The sequence below is a fragment of the Pundamilia nyererei genome, unplaced genomic scaffold (genome assembly GCF_000239375.1).
Source record: "Pundamilia nyererei isolate P.nyererei 1_Seehausen unplaced genomic scaffold, PunNye1.0 scaffold00057, whole genome shotgun sequence".
NCBI classification, from domain to species: domain Eukaryota; kingdom Metazoa; phylum Chordata; class Actinopteri; order Cichliformes; family Cichlidae; genus Pundamilia; species Pundamilia nyererei.
Genome location: NW_005187458.1, coordinates 3,350,463 through 3,362,490, shown reverse-complemented (window position 1 = coordinate 3,362,490; position 12,028 = coordinate 3,350,463). Strand labels below are relative to the sequence as shown.

The 12,028-nt window shown below is 40.8% G+C and overlaps 1 protein-coding gene across 1 annotated transcript in view; it reads right to left on the bottom strand.

Annotated features, from left to right (window-relative positions):
* Window positions 1-11,627, bottom strand: part of tspan1 (tetraspanin 1) — a 15,857-nt gene extending 4,230 nt beyond the window's left edge. Inside the window, exons 1-3 of the mRNA XM_005734316.1 lie at window positions 11,574-11,627; window positions 4,710-4,916; window positions 3,576-3,650 (exon numbers count right to left, since the gene is read on the bottom strand). Of these exons, the coding sequence (XP_005734373.1) occupies window positions 3,576-3,650; window positions 4,710-4,916; window positions 11,574-11,618 (327 nt within the window). The 5' untranslated portion in view covers window positions 11,619-11,627. The remainder of the gene's footprint in view (window positions 1-3,575; window positions 3,651-4,709; window positions 4,917-11,573) is intronic.
* Window positions 11,628-12,028: the final 401 nt, after the last annotated feature.

Here is a 12,028-nt window from a genome sequence, read left to right as displayed (position 1 = left end):
GGGGGGGGGTATGATAATAATAATAACAAAAGAGAATGCTTGGACACTGCTAGTATAATGGACAGAGTTTTTTGGGGGGCTTCCACACAAACACAAAGCAGAAGATGAAACGTCGCCAAATATGTTTCCAAACCAACTTCTTTCCAAGCCAAAGATTAGAAAATATGATAAAGCACATCTTGCCTTTGGGTTCACCTACGTGGCTTCACCACCTATGTGTTGCCTTCTGTTCCTAAAAAAAGCAACAGAGCACTCGGTGGTCTCACAAACTCAGGTGGGATACTGTCTGTCCAATCAAAAGTAAAGTCGGGGTTCTGTCTGAGGTTGATGTCTAAAAATGATCAGTGCATTGCTGGAAGATGCAATAAGACGGTAGTTGGGAGCACTGTGCCACTGGATACGTCCATACGTGCCAGCAAGAAGTAGCTTTCCAGAAGTGGTCCTTGATTCTTGGAAAAACTGTTTCACTAATGTACTCAAAACTCATATCATATCAGCCCTGTAATATATCTCCACTTTGGTCAATTTGTACAAACAGAACCATGGCAACGACCACTGACAGCTTCTCATAATACATGCTGGAAATCACAGTTACTCTGACTACCTGAAGGTTATTGACTTCCTGGTTAGATGAGCAGCAGAGACCCAGAAACCAAAAGGCAGATTTATGCTGCAGATAAGTAATACAGGATAGATCAGGTCGTTATTTATATCCTCCTTTATTTGTACCCTCCTCTGTCTTTTACATATTTACACAGGCAGCTATATATATGCATATTAGATGTATATTGTCCATTTTCATTATTCCACTGGTATAGTGTTTATTGTGTGTTATGAAAAGCAGGAGATGGAAAGCTGGTCTCACACATTAATATGCACGATGGAACTTAGCTTTGTTTTCATTAAAACAATTTAATGTGCTCTTTGTTATCTTTAGCATCATTTGTTCATTGCAGACATGGTGAGTTATATCTTACATTTAATGGGGGTTCAGGCAATAGCTTGGACCCACTCCTCACTTTCTCTAGACAAGCATGCTCTCTGTTGTCAAAACGTCTCTCACCAGTTGCCGTTTACATGGCTGGCTTTGGTTTGCTCAGCTTTTGGAAATGAGAGTGGAGAGATTGAATTTAACAAACTCAGAGAACGACAGCAGGAGAACAGCTCAATGTTCAGTCTCCAAGGACAACCACCAACACACTTGCCTATAGCTTCTTTGTTTGATAGGTGGCACACTCAGGATTGAACAGGAACATAGTATATTACATTCCACCCACAGAAAGAAGTTAAATGCAAACCTGGACACTGCAAAAAATAATCTTTAACAGAACATCAGGGCAACTGCATAAAAAATTAAAATCGCTCAACAAAAAATTGATATATATATATGTATATATGTCAATTTAGTTCAAAAACTGCTGATTCAAAAGCCTCAGTTTTAAAGTATTTGCACACACATGCACCAGTGAACGAGAAGGTCGCTTCCCTTTGCCTTTTGGGTCAGAGAATGGGTTCTGTCATTTGTGCTTATGCACAGAATGGCAGTTCAGAATACCGAACCTTCTCCTACTGGGAGACTTTAACACTGTGGGCAACAACAGTGAGACCTAGGGGGGTGTAACTGGTCAGAACAGCGGGTTACCCTGTGGGACTTCAGAGGTAGCTCATGGGTACAGGCAAGCCAAACAGAATGTGGTTCAGCAGTAGCTGAAGCCAAAAAATCTGGTGTGCAGAGGGTGTTCCTGACCTCAGCTGAGGATATAGTCAACCAGTGGAAGGAATACTTTGAGGACCTCCTTAATCTCACTGACACATCTTCTGTAGAGGAAGCAGAGTCTGGGGACGAGATCACTGAGGTAGTTTATCCTTTATTGGCCAAGATTTGTACAGGTCCAATGGATTATTTTGTTATTTTGGGTGCAAAATGAAAAAATAATTAACATCTTTTAGGAACCATTTGAATTTTCTCTCTAGCCCAAAATGGTTGAGGAATATGAAAACGTGAAGCGCATGTGAAATAATCTAATCAGACCTGATTTTTTTTACATCCATGTTCAGACAGTACTACCTTGTGGATGTCTTCTGCTACCATGATAACACAATATCCCTGTAAAGCTCACTTTTTCTTCTTTCCAAAGCATTTTGTCTCTAGCACAAACGGTAACAGAGTTACTGACATTTAAAAACTCCTTGTAAAATGGGCAAATGGTAAATTATAATGGCCAACAATAAGTCTGTTTGGTTTCCCCCGCAGATGCCCTTTGTCACCAATTCTAAAGGTTAGCCAGGTGGCACACCATTTGTCATCATCACTATACATGAGATTGTTGTTTTCACTGGATTATCATACAAATGATATGGGGCAGCTCTGTCTCAGGAGGTACAATAGGTCATCAACTAATTGGAGCATAGTGGATGGATCAGTCTGTATGTTGAAGTATCCTTGGGCAAAATAATGAGTTGCCCTCTGAGTTACAACCACATTCATTGGAGTCAGTGTGTGTGAGTATGAGAGTATGAGAATGTTATGTCATAGAGTAGTAAATGCTGTATGAATGTGTATGTGACTGAGTAAATTAGTAGAGAAGAATCAGTAGAAATTTAGAGTAAGTTAAAGAAATAAATGCAGCAGCCACTTGGCAAATAATAATGAGCCAGTCAAACTGTACAGTGGAACCCCGACTTACGAAACTAATTCGTTCCAGAGGGTAAGTCAAAATGTTCGTAAGTCGAAGCACCTTTTTCCATCGCCTTTTCCCAAAACCAAAAACGTCCTCCAGTTTTTGGTTTTGGGAAATATTTTAGCAGTTATAATCTACAGGACTTTCTTTTGCTTGTTTTGTTTGTTTTTGCTTGTTTTTGTCCTTTTTTGTGATACTTTTTGCAGTGTGTACCTGCAGCTTAAACTGGTTTATCAATAGCAGAAGTTCAAACAAATTAAATGAAATTTTCAAGCACTGCAGAGTTCCCTCTGCTCTATTCCCCATTTCCCAGCTGCAGAAAGCCAAGTATTAGATTACCATTCTTGCCTCTGGAATTTCAGGAACAACCGATTTTCTCTTAGGACCCCAGTCTTCACTAACCTCCCTTTTCACAGCGCCTTTGAATTCCTTTTAATTTTTACTTGGTGTGGCACTAAATGAAAATGGAGTATGCATGTATGCAGGTGTGTGTGTGTGAGTGTGTGTGTATGTGAGTTAAAGAGAGAGAGAGAGAAGGCAGACAGAGGGGAACACATATCTAAATAGGCTGTTTTGCATATAAAATGCTTTAGGTTTTATATTTCAGAGTAATATATTGTTCAAAGTGAGAGACAGTGCACACAGCCCCAGGCTATCCCAGAGTCATTAAGTAGCAGAAATGTAGTGAGGTGGACATAAAGCCCATAATTCAATAATAGTCCACTGCTAAGATAGAAAATTTATATTGAGATAAAATCCAGACAATAGCACAATGAGGTGAAAGGGTGGGAGAAAAAGCAGAACTAGATGAGAAAAATAAAAAAAGACAAAAGAAAAAGGAATGAGAGTAATGGACAAAGAGAACAAGGATGGATGCAGGAAATGAAAACTTACAAACGAGGTGTAGGTCAAAGCTACGACTCCAGTAGCCACTTCAGAAATGAATATGATGAGCATGATGGAGGCAAACTGCAGGGAGAGAAGAAGAGGGGAATGTGTCAAGGTTTTTCAAATATACTGATAAAAAAAGCTTATCTATAGTCGCATTGTTGTAAAATCAATGGACAGTGAGTACACGGGTCTATGCTGAAAGGACAGAGCTGATGATCCATCTTCATTTATTATGTTTAGTTCATTACAGCAGTTTCTCAGGTAGGCCAAATATCTGCTGTTAACTGTGATGCCAGTTGTAGAATATACTCCTCTGCTGTCATTCAACTCACCAGGAGCTGTAGACATGATGGGGGCGCTGCAGGGGCAAAATGTGCTGCCTGTGCTCCTCATTACTCACTGCAGTGGGCTAAGAGGTAGTTAACGTCTTCGCTAATGAGTGTAATAATGTACAATGTGTTGTACAAGGGTTGGTGGTGTTGCTGATATGGATGAGGAAGGAGGGTGGCTGATGAACCCAGTGTAAAAGCAAGGATGGGTGGGATACCAAAAAAATGTGGGCCACTTCATGAAACCACACAGTATCATTTTTAGTGTTTTTGATCTTAATATCAGTGTCCTCATTTAAAAGCAGTGAAGCAATACATATATGGATTATTAATCCATGATTGCTGTTTTATTCCATCTAATGAATTGAAGTTTAACATTTAGTCTTATTTCTTTAGTTGCTCAAACTTTCCATTGAGATGTGATTGAGATATGATTCCACTGAAATAATATTTAAGCAATTACAGGTGACAAACTTTTATTGACTCTGAAGACAGACTGAAACGACTACCTGAAACTGTGCATGATATCAGTGACTGACGTGACAGGGTAGTAAAAATATTAGAAGATTGTCTAGGCCTCCGGAGCCTGGAAAATCTGTTAGTGACTCATTGTCAGCTTCAAAATTCTGCACACCAAGTGAGTTTCTCCATCTGAATGCACACAGAGAGTGACTCTGCGTGCACCCTATAGTTTTCCTTCCAGTCTTTGTTCTTTTCCTATTTGTTACTGTTTGCTACACACTTATTTGTTACGCCAGTGTTCAGGTACTTTATTAGCCATGGTCTAAAGCAGGAGTTGTCCACTTACTGTAAGGAGTAGACACTTGCTCTTCCTATGGGCTGCATAACAGCCTAAGATTCCCAGCAGCACCAGCGCAGCCCCGATGACAATGCAAAAGAAGCCAACATTGACCACCTGGGTACTTTGTTTGGAGAAAGGTCTCAAGATCTGTAGCAAGGAAGCCCCATCACTGCTCACCCAGATCCCCAATGCCAGCAGAGTGAGGCCACCCATCTGTAGGAGAAACAAGATCCATATACTGTACACTTAAGAAAAAATTGTGTTCATTGCAAATTTCTGTTAAGTATGTGCAAGTAATTCCCATTTGACAAAAATAAGTAAATTAAATTGTTTAATTGAAAATGGGATGATCTGTTCAGTTCACTTTTTTATTTCTTTATTGACTTCTGCATTTACTTCTGCCATGCGTCAAGAGCAGTGCATCAATTTTAACATAGTATGTCCGTTTCTGTTTCCCTCACTCTCATTGTTATTTTCAATGTATTCTACTAGTACAGAATCATTTAAATTGTATTATTGGATACATTAATTGGTTACATTGTTTTTTTTAACAGAGCTGACAAATCAACAAGTTATAATCTCAGACAGACAGCCTCACGCTGATCTTGTTATATCAGATTACTGCTTTCCCCAGGGTGACTGTAGCTTAAGCTATGCATTGTAATGTTAACTGTAAAGTAGTATTTACAGGTAAAAAGAAATTATGAAATAACTACTACAATGACACTTACTTGTAGCATTCCTTATGTTTCCTGCATTTTTTATGTTTGAAAAGACAAATAGGGTCATCATCATTATTATGCACTAATTTGCATATATTTCCAATACACAGAGTGTAGTCAAATAAGTACCCAAATGTGTATCTTGGATATTTCTTTGCACTAATGAGAAAAATGGCTATGTAGCCTAATAGAAGGAAACCAGCTTAAAATATATAAAAAAAAAACGGCTTGGTTCATGAAGTCTTCAACCTGTAGTGTCTCACACTGGTCCACAATCAAGTAAGCCTCCCTATGGATATAGCCATTGCCGTTACTTAAGAAACCACATTACAAAACATTACATGCTGCACCAATTAGATTGATGCATGAGCATTACAGACAGATAAATTCTTTCAACCACAATTTCCGACTATTTAATGATGTGTTATGAATCCAAACAGAGGTGTCATCAGACAGTGTAGTAGTCTTTGTGTCTAGATTTCATGCCAGCAGCCCCTGAGGGTAAAAATAAAAGTTCTTTTCCTCTTTCCATCTTATAAAAATCCCATCCATCCATCCATCTTCATCCGCTTTGTCCGGGGCCGGGTCGCGGGGGCAGCAGCCTAAGCAAAGAGGCCCAGACCTCCCTCTCCCCAGCCACCTCCTCCAGCTTGTCTGGGGGAATACCAAGGCGTTCCCAGGCCAGCCGAGAGATATAATCTCTCCAGCGTGTCCTGGGTCTGCCCCGGGGCCTCCTCCCGGTGGGACATGCCTGGAACACCTCACCCAGGAGGCGCCCAGGGGGCATCCTTGTCAGATGCCCGAACCACCTCAGCTGGCTCCTGTCGATGTGGAGCAGCAGCTGCTCTACTCTGAGCCCCTCCCGGATGGCCGAACTTCTCACCCTATCTCTAAGGGAGAGGCCAGCCACCCTTCGGAGGAAGCTCATTTCTGCCGCTTGTATCCGCGATCTCGTTCTTTCGGTCACTACCCACAGCTCGTGGCCATAAGTGAGGGTAGGGACGTAGATCAACCGGTAAATTGAGAGCTTCGCTTTTACACTCAGCTCCCTCTTCACCACGACGGACCGGTGCAGCGTCCGCATTACTGCAGCTGCAGCCCAAATCCGTCTGTCGATCTCCGGCTCCCTTCTCCCATCACTCGCGAACAAGACCCCCGAGATACTTGAACTCCTCCACTTGGGGCAGGAACTCATCCCCGACCCGGAGTGGGCACTCCACCCTTTTCCGGCTGAGAACCATGGCCTCAGATTTGGAGGTGCTGATCCTCATTCCCGCTGCTTCACACTCGGCTGCGAACCGTTCCAGTGCGAGCTGGAGGCCCTCACCCGATGAAGCCAACAGAACCACATCATCTGCAAAAATCAGAGATGAGATTCTGAGGCCACCAAAGCGAAAGCCCTCCGCCACTTGGCTGCGCCTAGAAATCCTGTCCATAAAAATTATGAACAGAACCGGAGACAAAGGGCAGCCCTGGCGAAGCCCATTACCCACCGGGAACGAGTCCGACTTATTGCGAACCAAGCTCTTGCAACGGTTGTATAGGGATCGAATGGCCCGTAGCATTGCGGGATAAAAATCCCAATTAACTTCAATGTCTGCAGCAGGCTGCTCTATATGTTTTATCAGTCTGTTGTTGCAGGCACCATCTTCTTTGCTGTAGCGTGCTGGGTTGCAGGCATCAAAGCAAAAGACACAAACAGACTGAACAAACTCATCAAGAAGGCAGAGTCTGTTGTTGCCATGAAGCTCGCCACCCTGGAGGAGGTGATCAGTGACAGAATGCTGGCAAGACCGCAGGCAATGATGCAGCCCCCCCCCCATAACACACTGGACATTCTGAAGAGCAGTTTCAGGAACAGGTTCCTTCAACCTCGCTGTTGAGGGAACGTTACAGTAGGTCTTTCCTTCCCGCTGCTATTATTTATATGTATATTTATGTTTATACCTATCTCTATTTATGTATTTATCTTAATATTTATTATTCTTAACATTTCTTAATATTTATTCTATCAATACCTCTGTTTCTACACTCATTTTATGTGAGTGCTTGATGTTTGGTGTATATTTGCTGCTATGACAACTCAGTTTCCCTCTGGGATTAATATAGTTTCTCTGACCTGTGTGAAGGCATCTGCAAAATGACAGCATCTTTATGTCACTACCTTTAATTCGCACAAGCTCATAACCATCCAATGCTGTTTGAGAAAGCCAGCCTTCAGGTTTCTGGAGGAAGGCTCCAGGATTACCGCTTTGCCCGTAACAAAGAGAGAATGTTACTATCCTCCATTAATTTTATGGACTGCAGTGTAATTTTTCCATCTCCAGCTTTACAGAAACTGGACACTACGTATGTGTCCAGTATCCCCATGGGCATTCACCGAATAGCTTAGTAGTTAACAGCACTGTTTCACAGAAACTGTTATCTCCAGGTGCTTTACAACACAACATCAAAGTGAAGCCCAGTGAATATTAGTCTCTAGGTTTGGTGAGCGAGATAAATATGGATAACAATTGAAAAAAGGTCAATATGATAAGGGCTAAATGTGATGTTGTCCTGCTGCTGTATTAATCATGTAAAAAATATTTAATACATTTTCATTAACATGACAAAGAGTTATGGCAAATTTAAAATTGGATCACATTTTATATCATGTCTTGCTGTCATAAATCAGTAGTCTATTCAATTGCTGATTTCACTGCTGCGTGATACTTTCTGGTGAATTTCTGTTCACCAGATAGCTGTTGTACTTTGATTCTACTTGCATTTGCTAACAAACTACTGTAATGCTATCTTTGCAGAACTCTAACTATATGTATGTATGATAAAATGTGCTCTATAAATAAAATGTAATTGCCATGATCTCTCCGGCTCCTCTTTCATGTCTCCATCTTTGACTTTCTCTTCACTTTCTTTTATACCCTTTTAACCTTCTCCCTCCCCTCTGTGTATTTCACCCTCCACTCACCCTACTTTGAAGCCTCATATGAGCAGTCAGGCTCTATCAGACTGGTTTCAGTCATGGGACCCCCTTCTGCTCCACATCAGGAACCAGCACTCCACACTCCAGCACTCTTTCAGACACTGACATGTCCCTTATGGGAAAAATCTCCTGCTTCCTGTCTTTGTCTTTCCTACACATTCTCTTTGTTTTTGACTCTCTCATTTATTCTTGTTTTCACTCTCCACCTCTTACTCTGGGGTGTCTCTTCAGCCTGTTCAGTACATCATAGCATTGTCGACTAAATGTAATGCAAGAAGCATATTTCCCCTCAAACCCCATTTCTGTCACCATCATGCCCCATCTACAAAAAAGTGAAAAGTGTGCCAGCTATAAATACACTTATCACAGCTGGCACAGTTTTCACCTTTTTTGAGACCTTTGACGGTGTGTTATATGCATTTGGATGTCTTTTTCAGGATCTACATTGCAAAGGGACTGGGAGTAAACCAGGTTTTATGAGACTGAGAATTGGTGCTAGTGGTGGAGAAACAATGTCTTTGTCATCTATAGAAACAGAAAGAGTCTTACAGTTAGTGGACTGTGACTGAATAACAGGCTGCAGAATGAGAAACAAAGGCTCCAATAAGGGGATAGTAAAGCTACAGTGGGAATGAAAAAGAGAACCTCAGGGGAATTAGTTCTTTGAAAAGCTTGGAAAGTGATAGAAGGATAGACAGATAGATTTATCTTTATTAATGGGCTATGTACCACAGGCCTTTAAGGTGGCAGTATTAAAAAGCCATCACTTGACCCAGGAGTTATAATTTTGGATGTTGGCCTAATTATAGGGTAAATTATAGAGTAGTTGTAAAACAGCTAACTGGTTTGATTGAACTCATCACATACAGGAAGTGCAATAGTGAAGATCAAAAATGATCTGCTTATGGCTTCTGACAGTGGACTTGTCTCTATGCTTGCCCTGCTAGAGCTCAGTGCAGCTTTCACCACTGTTGACCATAATATTTTATTACAGAGATTACAACATGCCATAGGTAATGAAGTTGCTGCACTGCAGTGTTTTGAATCATATCCATCTATAGACTCCAGTTTTTTTCATGTAAATGGAGAGTTTTCTTCACATACTGAGGTTAACAGGTATCTGTGCTAGGACGCTTAGGCCATATCATTAGAGGATGTAGCATACATTTTCATTGCTATGCAGATGATGCATACCTTTATCTATCAAGAAAACCAAATGACACACATCAAATACTTAAACTACAGGAATGTCCTAAAGACATAAAGACCTAGATGCTTTAATTTCCTGTTTCAAAATTCAGATAAAACCATGAGGATTCTACTCTTCCCTAAAGTCTTGGTGTATAAAAACATTGTGTACACATGGTGGATGGCATTACCTGGGCTTCCAGTAACACTGTGAGGAATCTTGGAGTCATTTTTAACCAGGATATCTTCTTCAATGCGCACATTAAACAATTATACCATCAGTCAGTACTGATGCAGAGAAGGTTGTTAATACATTTCAGCTCCATTGGTGTTTATAAAATTAACAACGGGTTCACTAGAGGGGCCAAAATGAGATATCCCCACTAGTTCACCAGTTTTCCTTTTAGGGCTGGTGTAACTACTGGTAGCATGAGGTGTTATGTGGAACCTACGGACATTGGGCAGGTAGTCCAACTCCTGGCAATGCAACATATTGATGTGCCATCCTGGAGGCTTGCTGTTTCTCCTAGCACAGCGGTCCCCAACCTTTTTTGCGCCACGGACCGGTTTATGCCCGACAATATTTTCACGGACCGGCCTTTAAGGTGTCGCGGATAAATACAACAAAATAAAACTAGTACCGGTACCGAAAAAAGAAGATTTATTCATAACACACGTGAAAAGACCCAACGATAAAAACGATAACAAATAACGCTCAAAACCAAAAAAAACCCTGAAAACCATACATTTCTGAGCCTCAACTCTTGCAGCCCGGTACCAAACGACTCACGGACCGGTACCGGTCCGAGGCCCGGGGGTTGGGGACCGCTGTCCTAGCACACTCTCAAGCCACTTACTAGTGTTTTGATCATGAGCAACACATTCACAGATTAGAAGATTCAGTGGAGAAGTACAAATCATATGTTAAGATAATCTTGAACAGTTAAACACTTTGATTATTAAGTGTGAGATTCAGATTTTGTTTGGACTCTACTATAGTAGTTTTGCATGATTAGCATTTTGAAATAACTGGGCTTTTGAGCTGCCCCTCATTTCACTTCTCTGTCCGATGTGACATATTTTAGCTGCTTCCCTGTTCCCTATGAGATTTATCTCTCTTTAACTAGCATTTGATTACCTGGACCTTGTATGCACCTGAACAGCAGGAAGGGGCTTGTGTGCTCATAGCTCTCGCTTTTACTACATTTATTACTTATGCATATGTACTCACACTATTTATTTATCACTGAAGATAAGGAAACACAGTCTTAGTTGCTATCCTTTAATGTTCCTATACGTGCTCACTTATTTAGTTTTCTCCTGCCACTATGAACAACAGGGTTTAGTTCTTGAAAAAACGTCTGCTTTAGATATGTTTTGAAGGGAGCTGTAGTTGCATAAATATGTTTGAGCGTTCGCATTAAAGCAAGATCTTCATGACCAATAAATAACTGTTACATCATTCTCCTGTGCTGTCTTAGATTTCAGACGGACATCACAATCGCCGCACCTTGAGAGCTGCTGCACCAAATTTATCAAGCAGCACTCAGCCGATGATTTCCATTTTGAGGAAAATGGCTCATGCTATATCTCATCTATAGCTCACCTGGGAGAGGAAGAACCCAAGTGAGCCCAGACCCCAAGCAAACTTAGCTTAACATTGGTAAGACTGAGGTGAAGATGTACGTGGCATAATTAATGTACAGCCTTTAAAGTTAATGAGGTAAAAATTGCAACAACCAGGCAAAATCTTTGGTATAGAAAAAGTATTATTTAGGCCTTCAGAGTGGTCAGAGATGATTATGTAACATCTCTTTTTGCACTGAATGGGAAAGGGAAATTATTTTCCAGGTTGTTTGGTTTTTTTTTTTAAACTTTTTTTCTACGAATGTCACTCAGTAAATGAGTGTCTCACAACCATGCCTCAACATCTTCCTAGTCATGCTGTATGTGTAATCAGAGTGGAAACATACTTACAAAGATAAAGAAGTTGAATAGCACCATCATGAATTTGAGAAACATGAAGGAGCACATTTTAATCTGCAAAAGGAGGAAATTAATTTTAGGGTTTTGTACTTACATTACTGAGGACTCTTATCTAACACACACGCAAATGTTATTGGAAGGTTATGAAAAGGAAAATTAGAGAAAAGATAAAGTTCAAAAGTGGCAGCGATCTTACCTCTTTCTGTAAAACCAAAGTAGAGAAAAATTAAACCAGTTGGCTTTCTGAATTAAATAGTGACTAAAAATGCAGCAGAAACTTAAACACAAATGATCATCTGTCTCTTTAGTTTATCTCTTTCCAGGAACTTCCAGAGATGCAGGTAAAAAGTGCATGTCTGAGATCACAAATCTGAAATTTGTTTCCTCTTGGTGGAGCAAGAGGAGTGCTGGGTGTGTCTTGGAGGATACAGGTGACTGCAGGTGAA